Source organism: Anoplopoma fimbria, chromosome 3 (assembly GCF_027596085.1).
Source record: "Anoplopoma fimbria isolate UVic2021 breed Golden Eagle Sablefish chromosome 3, Afim_UVic_2022, whole genome shotgun sequence".
Taxonomy (NCBI): Eukaryota; Metazoa; Chordata; class Actinopteri; order Perciformes; family Anoplopomatidae; genus Anoplopoma; species Anoplopoma fimbria.
In genome coordinates this window covers 3,889,288-3,910,431 of record NC_072451.1, presented here as the reverse complement: position 1 = coordinate 3,910,431, position 21,144 = coordinate 3,889,288, and the positions used below count along the sequence as shown (strand labels likewise).

The 21,144-nt window shown below is 39.5% G+C and overlaps 1 protein-coding gene across 1 annotated transcript; it reads left to right on the top strand.

The window, feature by feature from the left end:
- Positions 1-11,749: 11,749 nt before the first annotated feature.
- ift57 (intraflagellar transport 57 homolog (Chlamydomonas)) lies at positions 11,750-20,913 on the top strand. Its single transcript, XM_054596399.1, has 11 exons — positions 11,750-11,994; positions 13,223-13,397; positions 14,010-14,128; positions 14,656-14,746; positions 15,185-15,253; positions 15,376-15,498; positions 16,289-16,360; positions 17,226-17,357; positions 18,781-18,843; positions 19,405-19,471; positions 19,575-20,913. The coding sequence occupies exons 1-11, from the start codon at positions 11,840-11,842 to the stop codon at positions 19,754-19,756; spliced, it is 1,248 nt and encodes a 415-aa protein (XP_054452374.1). The 5' UTR covers positions 11,750-11,839; the 3' UTR covers positions 19,757-20,913.
- The last annotated feature ends 231 nt before the right edge of the window (positions 20,914-21,144 follow it).

The following is a 21,144-nucleotide window of genomic DNA, read 5'->3' as shown; positions in this document are numbered from 1 at the left end:
GTGAGGAACAGGCTGCTTTACAGGTAGACGTCGTTCAAACGTCAATGAAAACATGAATTCAAAGGTTAGGTTAGACTTCAGTCCCTTAACCTCCTCAACTACTTAAATACATTTTTCCAGACCCGCTTTTTCCCCATCTGCATCATAGAGAATATTATATATATAATCCAACACAGTCACAATAGTCACAAAATAAAATCTATTGGTTTTGTGCTCAGGGACACAAATTATTTTGACTTTCTTCTAGGTTCTTCTAGGTTTAGGCAACAAAACCACTTTAAGTAAAGGAAGAAAATCATGGTTGGGCTAAGGTTTAGGCAAAAAAACCACTACCATGAATCCAAAACGAGGTGTCGAACACCGGTCTTTGGTTGACAGTCTTGCTTGTTAGACCCCTCCCACCTGATCTTGGTAGTCTTTTTTGGATATTATTAACTACGTCACTTGCTCTGAAGGTCACTTAGTCACTTGAATGCATTTTATTTGTGTCTCAACCACGAATAACGCTCTTAATTGACTTTCCATTGGTTTTATTTTTGTGCTGAGCAACAGGAAAAAAACAGACAATACGTATCGATGTACAAGAAACCAATAGATTGGGTTTCACGAACTTCCATGAGACGTGGCTGAACATTCATTATGTCTACTGAGTCATTTTAAACACATTTCTCCCCCAAATTCATCCTGACAGATTTTGGTATCTTTGGAAACTGTTCACTAAATAAAGTTTTGTGGGATTCGACTAAAGGCTCTGCCGAACAACAAATCTTTGTCAATTGCAGCTTTAAGTTTGATCGAGCAGCAGGTGTTAAAAACTTTGCATGAACTTTATTGCAACGCTGCATTTTATAACAAGTTGTGACGCAAAGCTTAGAATGATTTTCGTATTTTAGACATGAGGCTGAGATTTCTCCTCTGAAAGGGAATGTGGTGGATTTAAGGCGGTCTGAGAAGACGAGGTGTCTGCGGCTTCAAAGCCTTTTGAGCGCTGCTGAATTTTGGCGTATGAATGTTTTAATTTTTTTTTCATGTCCAGTTTTGCTGCTTGATATTCATAGTTTCTTTTGAAGTTCAGTGAGCACACTGAGGTCACAGCTTTCATCAGATGCTCTTCATATTTTCTGTAGAAGTTTAGCTTATGTATTGCTGTCATTATATATAATCTTATTCTGCACTTCCTGTTTAGCTGTAAACTCCTGTTTTGTTTCACAATGTGTTTATTATCCTAGTGAGTGAAACTGTGTTTAATGCAGTAGATTGATAGTATTTAGTTTGATTTAAACTCTTTTTTTTCCATCTTTGATAACAGCTCAGTTGTTTAGTTGTCATTTTTACGATCATCTCAATCCAGTTTTAACGTTTTTAAATGAAACACAGCTGTGTTGTCGTTGTGGCCTGCAGCACCTCACATTTATCCTTTTGTTTTTTCTATAAATAAAGTTTTCATGAAACCTGAATGAACTGGTATTCTGTCTCAAAAAACACACAAAAACAAAAAACCCTACAAACTGGTGATTTTTTCCATTATTAATATTAAAACGACTAAAATGGTTCAAGTGAACGTTTATTTATTACATTCCTCGTAAAATAGGGAAATAGACAACAATATTTATGAGACATTTTTTTGTATTTTTGAGCAAAGACTAAGGGCCAAATTTTCTATCATTGTATTAAGTGAATTTGCTCGTGGAGGAAACATTACTCTGTACTGAGTTTACCGTAAATTTTGGGGTCCGATTACTTTAATGTGTGAATAAACGTTAGCTAGCTGGATAGGTTTCTTGTTGAGGGGAGTGGACACCAGCTGTATTCAGTATTTTTCATTAAAATTTTTATAACGAAAATTGAACACGGCAACACGTATAATTTTCATATTTTGCGCGGATTTTCCGTATTTCCCGCACTGCGTTTTCGCATCAAACTGGTGAAAAAGTTTAAATACAAACAGGAGAAGTTATATTATTGTAAAGCCTTCAATTTGAAATCCCAGCTTCTTAATCATTTCACTTCCATTTAGTTAACCAGCTTTTTCATGGTGTGTACTGCTATTTATTTGATAGTTTGTTTTATTTTATCAAAATTCTCACAGCAAGATGTTGTGATTTAGAGTTTTCATGTTGCAACGTATCCTCATACAAGCATATCTTACGAAAAAGTTACTCCAGCCACACGTGTCGTTACATGAATACAGTCTTTTCAAAATAAACTTACATCTTCACAGGAAGCAACTTACATTTACATTACATTACATCACAGTCATTTAGCAGACGCTTTTATCGACTTACATGAATACATATCATTCACCCATTCACAACTGATGAAACATTGCCACCACATCATTCATGCAACATCCAATCCCCAATTAATCAGGTTTAGGCAACAAAACTACTCAGTTAGGTTTAGGAAAAGATGTTAGTTGGAGTTCAAATAACTACGAAAGTGGCGTTACCTAAGTACGCAAGTTATTTGACAAATAAATCAACGTTGACTTCTCATTGAACACGCGGCACAAAACAGCGGAGGCCTGGAGGGAAGTGACATTTACTCACCTGTTGACCTGCAGCCCAGTCACCAGGAAGACATGTTGGTGTTGAACGTTTTGTTTACGTTGAATGTGGACAGTTTTCACATTCAGCGAGCGATGTACTACAACGAGACATGCGCAGAGGGATGAAGTATATCGAGCGACCGTTATTGAAAGTTACGTTATATAACAACGATTATAACACACGAGAAAGTCCACTAAGAACGAGTGGAAGGAATCTGCACCTGTATTTATATCTGCAACTTTATTTGCGATTGTATATGTGTTCGCATTTGTATTTGTACCTGTAGGTGCAGATTATCTGCATCTGCACCTGTTAATGTATCTACATTTGTACCTGTACCTCTAAACCCGCACCTGCATGTATATCTTTATCCTCATCAGATAATCTTCATCTGCTTCTGCATCTGTATCTCTATGTCTATCTGCACCTGTTTTTATATCTGCATCTGTGTCTCTAACTGCATCTGCTTCTGTTACTGTATCTGCATTTGTATTTGTATACAAATTTGTACTTGTACCTCTAACCGCACCTGCACGTATATCTTTATCTTTATCTGTATCTGTATTCTGCCTGATATCTGCTGCCTGTGCTCTGACCTGCTTTGCTCATTTGTTGGATTTGTTTGCTTGTTTGGACTTCCTGCTTGTTAATTCAAACATTGATTTATTAAAGTCATTTTTCTTCGACCTGTTCTGCCTCTGTGTCCTCAGTCGACAAAAATAAGACCAAAAAAAGATAAAAACATTTATAATCAGGATTGGAGAAACAAATAAAAGAAAAATGAATCATTCGTAGTCTAATCATCTTGATCTAACTTAATGAGTTAACTGCAGTACAGCACAGTAGGAGTATTATCATTTATATGACTAATTATTTTTACCCTTTGATCCTTTCTTATCTTTTTCCACAAACATCTGAGACTCGTGTGTCACACAGAGGATCAGATCATCCCTCCTCTCTGTCGCTATCTTCCTCTGATCTCATTCATCCGAGGCTCAAATTAAAACCACTAAACTCGACGTCGGCTCGGGCAAAACACGATCACTCAACTGAGTCAGCAGACTCCTGCAGATTGAGCTTGTCCGCCGGTGTCGGCGTCTAAATGAAATGCCAATCATTCCGCTGGGCTCTGGAGGGGATTTACAGTTCCACTCGTCTTCTGTGTGGCCGGAGGATCTCCACAGCGGTTTGTCAGATGTGAATTTATTGGCCCTAAAACAAACACCGGGGCCCTGATTTCCTCACAGAGTCCAATCAAACTGAGCAGCTGCAACAGAAACCCTGTGAAGATGAGGGAAGATAAAAGACGCTTTGTGGTCTGACTGGATATCAACAGAGAGAATCAATTAAATGATCTGCAATCTGAGAACAAAGGAGATGTGTCTGCTGTTACAGAGCTTTATTCTGAAAGGAAAACGACAGGGATTGATTAATAACATGAACACAGGAAATACTCTTTTTCTATTTATGTTCATCTCAAACATATCTCTGTCCAACAGTATTAAAACAAGCTCACTACAGTTTATAACAGATCTTTTGATAGCAGCCATGTTTGAAATCAGACTGTTGAACGGCTGAAACTGCAGACAGAAAACCATCATTTCTGCTAGAAATCCATCCGACCGTGAATTTTACTTAATGTAAAATAGAATTAAAGCTTTTGTCGGTCAATATTAGCATTTTGATGATATCAGTATAATTGTATAAATTGCCAAATAAGTAACAAGAAAGTGCAGTACATAAATGCCAAACTTGGTTAATCAGAAAGCCAATATTGGTCTGATACCACCGTGCCAAGGGTTACTTTATGGTCTGTATGAGACGCATCCAGACGGCAACCTCCTGTTCTGCCGAGTGAATCCGATGCTTCCTGTCTTAAAGCTGCATTCTCTCTAGTGTCCATCAGGGGGCGACTCCTCTGGTTGTATAGAAGTCTATGAGAAAATGACTCTACTTCTCTCTTGATTTATTCCCTCAGTAAACATTGTAAACATGAGTTTATGGTCTCAATCTCTAGTTTCAAGTCTTCTTCAATACAGCATGATGTTCATTTAGTAAATGATGCTCCATTTAGAGTCAAACAGACCATAAAGCAGGGGATGCTTTAGGGGCGGGGCTACACACTGATTGACAGGTCGACACCAGAGACGTATACAGCGTCTCTACATCACTCCTCCTCAATCCATATATGGTCACTTCCTGTTCACTGGTTGCAAGAAACCAAGATGGCCATGACATAGACTCAGAGGTTTCACTTTATGCACTTTTAGAAAGAAGCTACACACAGTCCAGTGGTCGTCCACACGTTTAATAAATTGTTTTGTTTTAACAAGTGACCGTGTTGACTGGTGATTCTCCTGGTTGCTCGTAGCAACGGCAGCTTTTGAAAACACCAAACGAACGTGTAGGTGTCCTGGTAAAAGCCTTCAGTCAGTTTTAAATATCTGTGTTTATTATTTACCAACGGTTTACGTCACTACGAGCAACCACGGACGCATTCGTCTGAGAGTCACCAGTTAACACGGTCACTGGTTCATCTGAAACACCCGTTGATCTTGAATGTTCGTGATCCTTTCTGAATTAAGAAAGGATCACGAACATTGTGATCTTGAGTCACAACCGAACACACAACAGCCAAACATTTTGATGCTGGTATGAGAAACAACATCCTACATGGACTGTGAAATGTCTGAATCATCAGGTAGATTCTGTGAGAGAGCACCTGTTCTGTGTTAAATGTAACTATGACTGTGGATGTTTCAGTAAATGAGCTGCAGACTCTGATCGTCTCTCTGCAGCTCGTCAGCTGCTCCGTCTAATTCCAGCGCTGCTGCTTTTTATAACCTTGACAAACTTGGAAAGATGACACCGCCGCCGTCTGCACCTTCCCGCCATGAATATTGGTCATAGCCGGCGGCGGCACCTGTGCTTCACCGTTAACGGGTTGTCACGGCAACTGTACCCATGAAAGCCCCGGGAAAGCGGCGCAAAGTGACGTTAATTAATTTCCCCCCTTTTGTTCTGGCAGTGATTGTGAGCCAGGCCATAACTGCGTCGCTCTGCAGCGTTTCTCCTCCTGCATAGCAGCACTGGAACCACAAACCACAATTTTGATTGATTTCAGAGAGAGAGGCGGCGAGAAAAGAGATGGAGACGCCTCTCCGGAGTGATTGCATTCAGCGCCGTCTGTTTGTTATGCATTAGCTGAGCACAATTGAGCTCTTCAAGCAATCTGTGGAAGAGAAACGGCCTCGGGTGGTTCCAGTGCAGAGAAGGGAAAAGAGGAGCGCCGTCTGCCGAGCCACGGCTCCATTAAGACGTTTTCATCTTCTCCCTTCAGATGTGAACACATCTTCTTCTGTGCCAGAAACACTTGAATAACCGGAGGAGTCTCTGTTGCTCTGAGATTGACTTGTCAAAACATGCGTTAACGCTCTCACAGGTTCAGGACTTCTTTTGTATTTTTACCTGATTGCGTCACCTGAAAAGTTTCAGTTAGAATTATCTGTGTAAAGTCAAGGCGGTGGCTCATAGAGGTGTAGTGCTGTTTCTTCTTTGTCCACTTTGACAGGTACAAGACCACAGAAGAAGAGCTAATAAACACTGACAAAAGAAGTCAATGTACAGAAAGACTGAGGTAGATTGAAAAAAACATGCTGTAATTCTGCAGCGTCAGCGTTGGAAAAGTCTCAGAGAAATTAGATAGAGTGCATTTATTTATTCTACTTATTTGCAACCACGGCATAATGTAAAAACATCAGAATTACATTTCCATTATCCTTTGTTAAAGATTGAAGAAGAGGTTAAAGGTCATGGAAAAAGCTGACAATGGACAGTTTTTAAAAAGGATACAAATTGACGCAGCAGAACAAAATATATCGTGTTTTTTATTCCCCACATTCTCCCAAAACATGGCTGCCTACATTGCCCACAATGCAGCAGAGGCCAGCTGACTCAAGTCACTTGAGGACATTAACATAATGTAACCAGCGTCAATAAATAACAACCACACTTAGCAGACTTTCTCATGTAGCATCGGCTAAACATTACGTAAACAACGTAAAGTTCTTAGCGTTCCCTTTTGTTTTCACACGGGACACGGACAGCGGCCTCCCTGGTGAAAGTCCTGTGTTTGTTTGACGCGACAACCATTCCTCTCACACGCCATTGTTGGACTTTAAATTATGTTCTTGTACAACGTTACTTTTAATAAAGTTAATTCAATGTACTACGTCACTTGCTACGACCGAATGAAAAACGTTTGCAAAAACCTGGTTCGCAAAGTTGTACAAGGTCGACAATTTATCCAGGTGTCTGCAGGCTGCTGTACGAGTCAGTTTTTGTTTTTGCTTCAAGCCAGATGTCTCATACAGACACTAAAGAGTTAACTGAACTCAAGTTAACTATATTTATATATATAGATATATATAAATATAGATATATATACTGAAGGAAGATCCCATTTTCAAGTTCTTAATCTCCATAACATGACAGGCTGTTACACGAACTTTGTGGATTTGTCCCACACTGATTGGAGGACTTTTAATGACTTAGTTTCAGCTTCTCCAACAGGAGGAAGAAATATCTGAACAGACGAACCATTTAAAGCACAGAGTGACGATAAACGGTTTTTTTTTGGCCGCTACACAGAGGCAGCAGGTGCACGTGTTTAATTTGTCTGCATCCTCTGAATTTGGGAAATTACGAAGCATTTATCAGAGATTTATTCATTTTTGTCTCATCAGTGTCACAGTGAGTGGAATTTTAATCCTGATGAATAAACCTTGTTATTCTGTGGTCGCCGGAGATATTGCTAATAAAAAACATTTAAACAGGAAGTGGGTCTGTAAACTGTGATGGATGTTTACGTTCACAGTTGTTTTCGCCTCCAAATTAGTCAAATCTGTTTCTTCTTTTCAGTGAATTTAACTCACTTTGTTCACAGATCTCAGTTAATCAGTTGTTAATCACTATGTTATTAGTGTTATGTTATTAGTCATAGAAAGAAATTAAAAAACAATTCTCAAGACAGCAACCTAGTTATTCCAAGTCAAGTATCACAAACTGAAACGATAGTTCTGCTTTCTGCTTTTATGAATGTAGGAATCTTGTCATTGCCGAGTGTGTGTGTGTGTGTGTGTGTGCGTGTGTGTGTGTGTGTGTGTGTGTGTGTGTGTGTGTGCGTGTGTGTGTGTGTGTGTGTGTGTGTGTGTGAATGGAGTGCTCAGTGTGTGGGATCTTTAATCGCTTCTCCTGTCACTCGTTTTTTTCCGGGGAACATAATGACTCATCAAGCTGTGAGAAAGACACTGTTTTCTTTCCAAAATGACAAATCCAGCGTTTGAAAGAACTGACACCTTCTGTTAGGGAAATGAGCGCTGACACGGCGGCAGAGGAAGAGGAATACTGATGAAGCTGTGAGCCGACACACAACCGGAGCAATTAAAAGCATCACATCCTGCTTCTTAAAAGGAAAGAGATTTTTTATTTAAAAGGATAAGCATTCTTTACTTCCAGTGGAGAAAATGTGATGAAGTGCCCTCCATGCTGCCCATCTAGGGGACAAAAATAAGATGAGTGCCCTCTAAGATGCCCCTCCAGTGGAGAAAACATGATAAAGTGTCCTATAAGATACCATTCCAGTAAAGAAAATGTGATGAAGTGCCCTTTAGGATGCCCTTCCAGTGGAGAAAACGTGATGAAGTGCTGACTAGGAGTCCTTTCCAGTTGATGAATCCAATGAAGTGCACTGTAGGAGTCCCTTCCGGTGGAGAAAATGAGATTAGGTACCTTTTTGGATGTTCTTTCAGTGGAGAAAGTGTGATGAAATGCTCCCAAGAATGAATTAACAATGGGGAAAAGGTGATTAAGTGCCCTCTAAGTTGCCATTCCAGTGGAGAAAACTTGAGGAAGTGCCCTCTAGGAGTCCTTTCCAGTTGATGAAACGTTTCAAGGCTGAAAGATCACCGTTTGTTAGTCCCGTCCACCTTCCCTCCCTCAAACTCTGTGTGTGCTTCTGCAGTTTCTAAAAATCCTCGTTCATGATAACGTGGATAACATACAAAATGTTTTCGTGGGACATCTACGAATTTAATACGCATTATTGTTTGTAGGTATAGCTATGAATGCTGGATGAGAACGCACAGATACCTCACAAGCCGAGCTCCTTGAAAACCACATCAACCCCTACATTCCTGCAGAACAGTGAAAAACGTCACCTACCACCCCTTTTAGAAGATATCCAGTGAAATAATGCCTCTCTGATTGCAGTTGTTTTTGAGCAAAAAAGGCATAAATAGCCTTCCTGAATGACACTCAGCGGGCTGATCAGCCTCCTGGTGGCCCTGAGGCAAAGGCCTCCCGGCAGCTGGCACTCATTACCGCCTCTGCTCAGGTTAAGCCGTGGATCCACCTCTGCCTTTCCTTCCAATTACCTCTCCATCCAACACTCGGCAAGGAAAGGAAAGGAGGCCAGGCCACAGGCTGACACGCTGTCTGGCTGCACCGAGCCGGTAATCACACCGGGAGCCGACTTTCCTTTCTCTGCGGGTCGTGTAAAGACTCGCTCGGGTCTAGGTTTTCGATATGTAGGCGTCTGGAGGAGATTCATTAACAGCTGCTGCAGCACAAAAAAAAAAACCCAAGGTGATAGTTTTCATATTAGTCATGAATCAAATGGCTCGCTGTGATGTGGAAGGCAGGTGTGAACCAATATGTTCACTTTCTTTGTATCTGGGCTGAATTCTCGTTGTATGTCAATAGTGGCATAAAAACAACATGTACATTTTCCAACATTTATTAGCATTCATTTATTAATTGTTTTGCTGGAACTGCTTCTTGACGAACCATCTGTCCAGTAGGCCTACTACTGTGTCTTCAGCTGTCCGTACCGTGTTGCACTGTAGGAAAATAAGCTTGACGTAACATCCCACCGGTAAATCCATGCGTGTAAAGGATTTAACTTGTTTTCGCCAAGACATGAACATGAATTTAGGTACATTTTTGTCGTTATTTTAGTTTTTTCCATGTTTATCACTAATGACATATGACAGAATACATTCATCAACATCTGAAGTGCAGCGTACTTTGAGACGATCACCGCTTCACGGCCGACAAACCAGCCAGAACTACCGGACCAAACGCCACCAAACGGCCCCAGAGAGGAGAGGGAGGAGAGCCTAGATGGAAGCTAAGCTAACCCAGCTAGGACCTGAGGCTACTCCACTACCCAGCATGCTCCTGGCTGTATAATGTCGGATTCTTCTGAGCCCACATCTTCACAGAGACCCGGGTCCATCGTTCATCCAGGATCAAGCTGCATTTGACGGTCGGACAGCAGGACAGAGAGCAGGACTCCGGTGGGACCAGAGGAGGTGGACTCTGTGTTTACATCAAGATGCTTGGTGCTCAAACACAGTCAAACATGTTTTCCTCATGTTTTATTTTTAATGTGAAGATGTCGGCCATATTATCTGCCCAGAGAACTGTTTTTGTCATGTGTTTGCTGTGTTACAAATGGGCTACAACTGAGTTTCGTTGTGCATCCCTGTGTTGCATAAAGACAATAAATAATCCTTGAATCCTTCAATGTTGAAATGAAGGTTATAAGAAAATAAAGGCGTATACTTGGACATCTGTTCTCTTGCAAACCACGCTTACTGTCTGTTTGCTAAGCTAGGTTTAAAATGTCTCTGGAAGCACAGCATCTTGAAATGTCTGACTCTGAGAAAGACAGAAAACAAACATATCCCCTGCAAATGTCTGAATATTTATTTTGACATAATATAAATGTTTGCATCACACCCAGCTGAGCCGGTGGTGAGTCGAGGCCGTCTGTGAAGCAGGGATGCGTCTCGCTGAGCGTCATCAGCGATGCAGCAGCAGGAAGTCAGCGGGGCCTGTCAATCAAAACACAGTCACCAGGGAGCTCCACCTGTGTGTGCAGGGAGCAGCATGCAGATTAAACAAACACCCCTCTACCTCCACGGCCTGCTGCAACCACAGGAGCGGGGCGGGGGGGTAGGGTTATGAATTATTCTCACACACAAATACACTGTGTATATGTGTGTGTATCATGCTTCACTAGATAAGGTATAACATATACATGCATATGGAGGAGAGGAGAGAGTGACAAGGATATATGAGCATTTATGAGTAAAAAAAAAGGAGAATTTATCTCAGTGTGATCAGCTATAACTTCTCTGTAACACAAAGCAAAATGACGCACTCTATTTCAAGTGAAATCCTGCTTATTGTTCCAAAAAATAACATAAATTACATCATCTGAATGTGCCAAAGTATTAAAGTAAAAATGCATCGTTGTGGTGTTTAGTATTCTATACATCTATATATCTTTTTCGTACGTGGAGTATATAATGATTTTTTTCCAGGCCTAGTCATGATACATTTTTATGGCAATAATTTTAGCTAACTCATTAGGTAAAACCTGCTTGTGATAATTAACGGTGAATATCAGTGAAATAGATATTCCTTTATTGATCCCCATGGGGAAAGTTCGGGTGTTGCAGCAGCTCAAGTACAGAGTAAACAGATTAAGATAATAAATAAAAGATATTATACAAAAACATTTTTTTTTTTAAATTAAAAAATAAAATAAAAATAATAATATAATATATATATATATATAAAATAATATAATAGATATAAAAAAATTTTGTTATTATATTTTTATTTAAATAAAAATAAAATATATAGTATTTAGAATTAAAAACTTATAATAATATATATTTTGTTATTATATATTTATTTATAATTTTAATATATTTCTTATTATGTTTATTTTTATTATTATTATTTCTTATTATGTTTATTTTTATTATTTTTTTTTTTCTATATTTTACTATGTATTTAGGATTATTTCTTTATTATTTTTATTTGTATTATTATTATTTATTTATTTTCTATATTTTACTATGTATTATTATTATTATTATTATTTTATATTTTTCTATGTATTTTTTTTTCTCAACCATAAATTGATAAACAAATATTCTGTTATATTATTATATTTTTATGGGAAGTGACTTTTTTAAATTCTGGCCTCTCTCACTTAATAATTAATTAATAATTAGTGTGATTATTAAACATCTGCTGTGTATATCGTTGATGAGCTTTTAATTTGAAAGTGACCGTTAATCTTTTATTCTGGAGGTCCCAGACCGGAAACCATTGAGGACGTAGCAATGCTAACAGCTAGCCGTTAGCTCCCGGTTGCCTGACAACGGAGCGGAAGCCAAACAACGCTAACTAGCTAGCTAGCAGGCTAAAAAATGGCGGACGAAGGGAGAAGAGGAGAAGAAGACGAGCGCGGCCCCGGAGCTTCCCACCGCGCGTTCGTGGTGATGGAGGTTCTGCTGGAGAAGCTGAAGGTTCTGCAGTACGAGGAGGAGGTTCTGCAGAAGCACAACATGAAGAACCTGTGCAGGTGAGACGCACCTTTACGGGAACACGTGACGTCAGGGGACTGTCTTATTTATTTATTTATATTTGTTTTATTATTTTATTTATAATGTTAATATTTATTTTTATTTATTATTTTATTATTGCTATATATTTTATATTTTATTTTATTTTTTATTTGTATTGTTATTTTTGTATTTTTTTCTATATTTTACTCTTTATTTTCTATATTTTTTTGTTATTTTTATCAATATTTATATATATTTTTTTTTCTTTTTTTTTTTGTTATAATTTTTTTATTTTTTATTTTTATTTTTTTATTTATTATTTTTAATTATTTTTATTTTCTTTATTTATTTTGCTATATATTTTTTCTTATTATTTTTTTATTTATAATGTTAATATTTTTATTTATTTATTATTTTATTATTGCTATATATCTTTTGTTATAATTTTTGTATTTATAATGTCAATATTTTTTTTTTTTATTATTTTTTTATTTTTTTTTGTTATTATATTTTCATTTATAATTTTAATATTTTTTAAATTATTTTTTATTTGTATTATTGTATTAATTTCTGTCTATATTTTACTCTCTATTTATTTTTACATGCACATACATTTGCACAACATTTTCCCTATTTGTTTTAACTTTACTAAAAAGATAAACAATATAAATAGGTTATAAATAGGTCAAAAAAATTGCAGGACAATTAAAGGGGTGTTGAAACATTTAAGGTAAGACGGACCTTCATTTATCCTTAGAGAAATTGTTGTGCAGAAGTTGAAGTGCAAAGCAGAAAGAATGCAAATATAAATACAAAAAAATAAAAAATCACCAGTAAAATTGCAAATCCAAAATAAACACAATGCCAGAAAATTTAAGCCGGTTAACAGTAGGATGCAAAATATACACAATGGATCAAAGTATGAGAAATGTGATACAGCTGTGTACAATATCACATCTGAAGTACGGCACAAACTTCTAAAATAGTGAACTTTTAACTTGATTTGATGCAATATATATTGACCAGCAGTAATCTAATATTTACGATTATAATGATAACTTTTATATGTGAAGCACTTTTCAAAATATTCTTACAAAGTGCATTACAGGAAGACAACATAAACAATATAATTACAAAAGCATCCATGAATGAAACGAGTGTAGCGTTATTACGAGACAGAAAAGACAGAATTTTCCTTTCCTTCCTGTCTCCTCCTTTACGATCTCCCCTCTCTTTTCCCATCAGACATTACTTCGTCTCCAGTCCGTATCTGGCGTCCAACCCGGGCGAGCAGTTCTACCTGTTCACCATCATCGCGGCGTGGCTCATCAACGAGGCGGGGAGGCCGTTCACCGAGCCTCAGGAGTACGACGAACCCAACGCCACCCTTTCCAACATCCTCGCGGAGCTCAGGGCTTTCGTGAGTGACGCTTAACCAAAAACGATCTGTGCGTTGTGACGGTTTCAATCTCGCTGTGTAGACGAGACGCTTCAACTTTCTGAGTCCAGTCAAACAAAGTTGTGTTTTTAGGAACAAAATCAACCAACCTTTATTTTGATAGGTGTTCTGTTTACATTTTGTTCTTGCATTTTATCGTGACAGGCATGAAAGTGCTTTTTAAAAGGTTTCATACGCCAACAACCGGTAAATTTAGTGATCATTTATTCCAAAAATCAAGTATCATACAGTCACACAGACGCTCCTTCTGACAGCTTCCACTTGATTTTCCTTTTTCACGTGAATAATCGAGGGTCTGCTGTTTGCAACTCTGAATAAAAAGGTATTACAAAGGTTGAAAAGACATTTATCCTTGATGAAACGTGCAGATGCTCTGTAACGCGACAGATGGATCGTGAATAAAACAGTTGAATTAAATATGAAACGGTGAATACAATTATTTCAGAGTGCTTTTGATCCTGAACCTCAAACTTGGTCGACTCTGACTCCTCATTGTTAGCTGCTGTAATACAGGAGGACGTGGGAGATTTGAGAGCGCTGGGGACTCATTTGTCTCATCACTGTGTCTGTCAGGGTGTTAAGGTGGACTTCCCGCCCTCCAAACTGAAATCCGGTTCAGGCGAACACGTCTGCTTGGTGCTGGACCAACTGGCCGAAGAGGCTCTGAGGAGGAAGGGCTTCTCCTTCAGAAGGTACTCAAACACTTCTCCTTTTGTGCTTCTGCCGTCGGTTACTTTTGATCCCCCGCTGGGTTCCCTCTCAAAGTCTTCAAAGTTTTGATTTGTACTTTTTTAAGGTAACGTTCTGATATAGAGCTGTGAAGCTGAGTGAACACAGAAGCTTCTACTTGCGTCCATGCGGGTCCTTGCAATGACTTTGTTTTTAATGTCGTTGTGCAAAAATGTGCGTTGCATTTGTTGTGAAGACACCAAAACAGACTTCTCGCCTGTTTTTGCTACATTGCTGCTAATCTTTGTGCATTACATAGACATTTCATAGACATGCAGCTCCGTAGTGCTACTAGTGGTTAAGAAACTCCACAGGGAACCTTTAATCTACAGGGTCACATAGTGAAAACAGCAGGGGCATGCAGAGTAAATCACACTGAACCTTTAATGTGCACCATTAATCTTCTTCTTTTTTTTTTTTTTTTTTAAATCTAGGAGAAGCTGATGATGCTAATTTATTTTGACCTCCTGTCCCTTTTTCTTCCCTCCAGACCAAACTACCCAACAGAAACCACAGAAGAAGAGTCTGTGATCGAGGACGACGCAGAGCTCACGCTCAGCAAAGTGGAGGAGGAGATGATCGTAGGTGTCCCAGCTTTATTTAAAGAGGAACCGAACCCACCACACCACTTCCTTTTTCAGCTGCTAACCAACATACAGGTGTATTTAGAAGTGTTGGTGATGGATTCAGGTCTCATTCTTGACGATTCTACATATTGTGATATAAATAATGCATAGCCACTGCCCTCTACTGGTTGAACCACGGCTAGAGAGGAAGTAAAGATGACTACGTCCACTTCTTATGTATACAGTCTGTGGTCAGGATGTGTCAGTTTGAGGACTAACGCCAAAAACAAAACTGTATTTGCTGACTTAAAATGAACCAAAATAATAATTAGGGTCATTTGAAAAGGTTTTACATCTGATAAAGGATCCCCTGCCGGTCTTTTGTTTAAAGCTTGTTGTAACATTGTTATAAAAGCTGCTGAGTGAAGGTCATTGATTCGTGTGTTATCTCAGGAGGAGCCTGACGACGAGGAGGAGAACGTGATGGACTTGGAGGCTCTGAAGCTACGAACCACTCACACCGTGAGTTCACCTGGAAACAGGATGCGTTCAATGACGCTCAAAATAACGTCCAGTGTGTAAACGTCTTCGTATTCTGCAACACTTGATGCTGAATCGGGTTGTGTCGTTTGTTTCTCTGACAGGAAGCAGAGCCGTCCTCCAAACCGGACGAGATTCTGGAGTCCACGGTCGACGCGGCGGAGTGGAACCTGGAGGTGGAGAGAGTCCTGCCTCAACTCAAAGTCACCATCAGGACCGACAACAAGGTAAACACTCAACCCAGCACCACCTCTGGACCTGATGCAGGATCTGTGTTTAGTAGTTGATAACCCTGGTTTTTAATCTTTCTAAATGCTCAACCTGCCCAAACAGCAAAGGTGAAAAAGTCATAAAAAACATGATCTAACAGGATGTGCAGCCTTCTCTTCTTCTACTCCAGAAAGTAGAGTAGTTCAGATAACGATACGGGTATCCACGAGGTTGTAGGTCTATGCGATGACCTTTTATATCGTTTATCAGCTCATGTATGCAACACTGGAACAACAACAACACGAGTCACTTGTGACCCGATCCGTTCTGCACACCTCGTAGTCATTTAGTCGGACAATTTGAGATTTCTTGAGTCCATTAGTCATGTTTTTTATGATTATTTCCAAGATATTTATGAGCACATCTCTGGAAATCACAACATTTTAAAGTGGTGCTTTTATGGAGAAACAGATCTGTCCATGAAGTCAACTAACTGTTTAGTTGACTAAGAATGTCTTCTATGTTAAACACTCTTGTGTCCATAATTATTATTATTATTATTACGGTAATTATGATTAATATTATGCATCTAACACTTTGACCCAGTGGGCAGTAAATGAAAGAAGGCCATACTAATAAACATCATGAAGCTCAGTGTGAAATGTGCAGTCTGAAGGATTTAAAGGACAACCTTTTTTGAGGACAAACTGAGAAAGTCGCCGTAGTTTCCCAGCATGCTCTCTGTTGTGTTGCTGCTGTTTTGACTTGTTTCTGACTGGTCTCCGGTTCTACGTGTCGGGTCTGCAGGACTGGAGGATCCACGTGGACCAGATGCATCAACACAGAGACGGGATCAAGTCCTCGCTCAAAGAGGCCAAGGTGCGTTCACTGACCTGGTTGAGTAGCAGCAGCAGTGGTGAGTGTCTGTCCGTGTGTGTGTCCAGCTCCACCTGCTGTTTCTCAGTTTCATTACACACTGTTGAATATTTAGCTTCACTACAATGAGCCTCTGCTGTGAGAGACCTTCTCCGCTTCATTCACTATGGATATGACCAGATACTGCAGTACTACTTCATCTGTAACACCATCAATACACTGCACAAAGTATTTATACCCTCATTGCACACAGCTCCTGCTTCTCCCGCTTCTTTTGGGTTGAAATGATTGGCGCCCCCTGCGGCTGCAGGCGGCTTGCTAAGAAGGTGAGTGACATCTATGTGTGTGAAAACGGGAAGGGGAGGGAGGGGCGGGGGAAAAGGCTGGAACAAATAAATGAAAGTTTGAATGGAAGCTAGCTGACAGTAAAGAAGAATAAAAGAGAAAATGCTCCAGAAAGCAGGAAAATTCAGATTCTAGAGGCGTCTGTTTCTATAAACAGCTGATGTCACAACACCACACCGGTCAGCCTCCACCTGACACCAGCAAGCTACCATCAATTAGATCTTTATTTTGAACTTCATTCTCTCAGTTTGAGCAGATTTTGAGTTTGAGTGTTTTTGTAACAGCTCTGCAACATGTTTCACTTGGCCTCCTCTCAATCCACCCACAGAAAGAATCATTACTCCAGTCAAACAATCCCTCAGAAACAGAACCAGAACATTTTAGCTTTTAGAAGTACGGCAGAAATGTAAAAATAGAAAGCAGTTCACGGTCTGAAAGTGACAACGACAGCAGGATTCTCCTCAAAAGACACTGAAACCTTCCTTTTTGTAACGTCCAGTCGTGTGTCTTCATGTCTCTGCAGAGCTACCTGGACAAACTGCAGGAGGACATCGGTAAGACTCTGGAGAAGGTGAGCAGCAGAGAGAAGTACATCAACAACCAGCTGGAGAATCTGATCCAGGAGTACCGCGGTGCTCAGGCCAAGCTCAGCGAGGTAAACGGCAAAAACTTCACACGAGATCCACAAACGAGGAATCTCACTTCAAAGCTTTAGGAACGTGAGAAAACACCGGAAAACAAATGCTGGTTTGTCCTGATATCTACACGTATACAGATATTTATTTAAACTAACTAGAGACATAATACTATGTCTCTAGTTTGCACTATCCTCTCTGCTGCTGTAATCCTGCAAATGTCCCCTCTGCGGGACTAATAAAGGCTTATCTTATCTTATCTTATCTTATCTTATCTTATCTTATCTTATCTTATCTTAACGACTCCAAACATCCAACAAGCCAGTAGGTGGCGATAAAGGAAAACGTCAACTGTAACTCAATAACCAGAGAAGAAGATTCTGAGCCTGCTCACTAAGCTTATTTGAACAAATAGTAAACTATTGTAAATAAATAGCTAATTATTTATTTTATTTCTAGAATTTTATCGTCGTACACCTCTGAATTTTGTAACTTCACCTCACTGTCACAGATAGTTTCCTGATAAAAGCACAATATACACGACGAGGGTTTATACAAAGAAGGCCAATTTGTTTTAGATGTTTAGAAACAGGAAGTCTTAAAAATCTACATTTCAGTAAATATTTAGCAGCCAAATCAAATAATTTACAGGATATTCAACCTTTTGTTTCTTTATAATTCATTTAATACTTGACTTCTTCATTTACAGGGTTTGTATGAAGGTAATAAAGTAGTCCATGAATGAGATATGAGTTTAAAGATAATAATAATCCCTCCTCGGCATTGTGGAGGTTGGTTTATAGCTTTTAGCAGTTAAACTTACAGTCTATATGTTTATCTCTGAGTTACACTCGTTGTCTTTTTGATTCTTCACGGATCATTTTGTTTGTACGTCCTGTGTTGTTCCTGAGAATAATACAGCGCATTGAGCATAAACGTTTAAGGTTTGACTCATGTCCGCAGGCTGTGAAACCATCTGTTATGTAAAGCCTCATGTACCCCATCGGGAAAAAAGCAAAAACTAATAAAGATCATAAATACTTCAGCCAAACTTGGACATAAGTTTGGAGTTCTCTGATTCCCTAAGCTGTCGGAGGACCGTTCACCACTGCCGTGAAGTAAATGTATGACAGTGTTTGATAGTGAAACAGTTCAAATGTAAAGTAGTATTTAAAAGAATCAAAGAAACACTGGGCATGTGCGAATCGTGGAGATGACATCATCGTTTCCCCAAACACTGATACAAAGTAACCAGAGTTTTAAATATCTGTTTTAGTGACATAAAACTCTGTTACCGTGGTGACGAGAGGCCAAAACACAGAAAAATCTACAAAAACATATCCGTGTACGTGTTAAAGCCTTAGATGTTCAAACTGTGTCCGTCACCTCTCTCACATGTGGTGGTCAACCTTTAGGAAATCTAAACCCTGTGTTCTCCACCAGGCAAAGGAGCGCTACCAGCAGGCCAGTGGAGGGGTAACCGAGAGGACCAGAGTCCTGGCAGAGGTCAGTGAACGCATCACGCACTCTCATGTCCCCCTACAGTCGAGAAAGAGCTCCAGGAGTTTAAACAGGAGACGCTTCAGCAGCTGATAAAAACTCCCCGTTTTTGGGGTTTCCTCTGATTTTACACCTTTACACCATGTACCTGAAGTACAGTTTAAAGTACAAGTACCTCGCATGTGTAGTTAAGTACAGTACTTGTTAGTCCAATCTGTGATGGATGCAAACAAGATGACAATAACACATGAATATAGTTTATATTAAGTAATGTTTGGGCCTTTAAATCTGCTTAAAGAGTGAAATAATGTGTGTCTTTAAGTACTAATGAAAGCTGAATAATCAGAGGTGTTTTCTTTATACAGTGAACATGATGAACAGAAATCATGAGAATCGCATTATCAGTAAATAAAACACTAAATAAATGAAACAAACAATAAATGCTGTTTTAAAATTCAGAATCATCAGCAAAAAAATGTCGGATTCTTTTAAAATACCGTCACAACCGGCTGGATTTCATCATCCTCTTACAGTTTGTGAGCTTCTCTGTGTGTCTCTGTGTTTCAGATCAGCGAGGAGCTGGAGAAGGTGAAGCAGGAGATGGAGGAGAAAGGCAGCAGCATGTCTGATGGAGGTGAAGCTGAGTCGAGCCTTAAGAAATGAGCTGTGTGTGTGTGTGTGTGTGTGTGTGTGTGTGTGTGTTCTGGTGCTGACCGTCTGTCCGTCCGTCCCTTTAGCTCCCGTGGTGAAGATCAAGCAGAGTCTGACCAAGTTGAAGCAGGAGATCCTTCAGATGGACGTGAGGATCGGCGTCGTGGAGCACACGCTGCTGCAGGCCAAACTCAAGGAGAAGTCCAACATGACGCGGGACATGCACGCCACCAACATCCCCGAGGCCGCCGCCGGACCCTTCTCCTAGCTCCACCTCCACGCCGGGCCCTTCTCCTAGCTCCACCTCCACGTCGGACCCTTCTCCTAGCTCCACCTCCACGCCGGGCCCTTCTCCTAGCTCCACCTCCACGCCGGACCCTTCTCCTAGCTCCACCTCCACGCCGGGCCCTTCTCCTAGCTCCACCTCCACGCCGGACCCTTCTCCTAGCTCCATCTCCACGCCGGGCCCTTCTCCTAGCTCCACCTCCACGCCGGGCCCTTCTCCTAGCTCCACCTCCACGCCGGACCCTTAGTCCTGAATGTCAGTCATTTATTCAGCAGCTTCTTTTTTTGTTTTATTATTATTGTATATAAAGATGAAAAAAATGTAAATGCAGATGATAATTTCTGCCTTCAGAAGTTGTTAAAGTCAAATTTGTTATTCAAAGATGTGTTTGTTTTGATCAACATGTCCACTAGATGTTGCCAGAAGACACGTTATTTTTTCCTGAACTTGATGAAGTCTCATTTTACGTTATTATTTTTATATTAAACATGTATCATATGTATATAAGAATGAAATAAGATAAAACGTGTTAAATGTTCTAAACCGACAAAACTCAGAGGACCAAAACATTAAAGGACCACAGGGATGGAGACTCAGTGGGTGATTCGTTTTTTACAAGAAGTGACGTCATGACATGACTCAACAACAAATGGAAAATGTTCCGTCTATATCAGCTCCAGTCATAAAATCATTGAAAATAAATATTTGATTCTTTACATTGGGTTTCAATTGTTTCCTTGTTGTTTCATCAGAATTCCAGAAGTCTAAACGTTTTAACGTCAAGCCTCCAATCTCACATTCCCAAATACTATTTTCAAACTAAGAGTTGAAACTCAACGATCTTTCTCCTGTGCCCTGAATGCAGCATCAGTGTTACAGTTATCTTCTACTCACTTTAGTTTCTTCTACCAGCTGCTGAAGTTCACTTTAAATGTGCAGCTGTAGCTCAGTCTGTTTTATTTCATTCTTTAAACTCTCTCTAAACGATACTGTGTGATATTCTTTTCTACACATCCACAAACGGTTGTTTTTGTCGTGTTCAGCTCCTATAAATGCGCCTCCATGTGTCTTATATCTGCTGAATCAAACCTTTTTTCCTATAAGAAAAATATATTCTGCCGACATATCTGAGTTTTATAACCTTTACAGCAGTGATTAATGTCTGTAATTCATGGACTGTTTTGGATTTGTTGTAAACAAATAAAACATTTGATAACAGAACAACTCATTACTTTAAAACTGAAGAGCAGCTTTCAAACCCTCTGATTCTAAGAAGAGTTTACCTCCTAAAAGCTGAAGAGACCAGAGTTCAAAATGAGAACTGAGCTCTGTTGTAAACAAGAGTTAAACACACATCTCTCTCAAAGTGC

Excerpts from the sequence above, each read along its gene's own strand:
- ift57 (XM_054596399.1), top strand. The coding sequence starts at position 11,840 with ATGGCGGACGAAGGGAGAAGAGGAGAAGAAGACGAGCGCGGCCCCGGA. Across the intron at positions 11,995-13,222 it reads AACATGAAGAACCTGTGCAG|ACATTACTTCGTCTCCAGTC; the intron begins GTGAGACGCACC and ends TTTTCCCATCAG. Across the intron at positions 15,254-15,375 it reads AGCTACGAACCACTCACACC|GAAGCAGAGCCGTCCTCCAA; the intron begins GTGAGTTCACCT and ends TTTCTCTGACAG.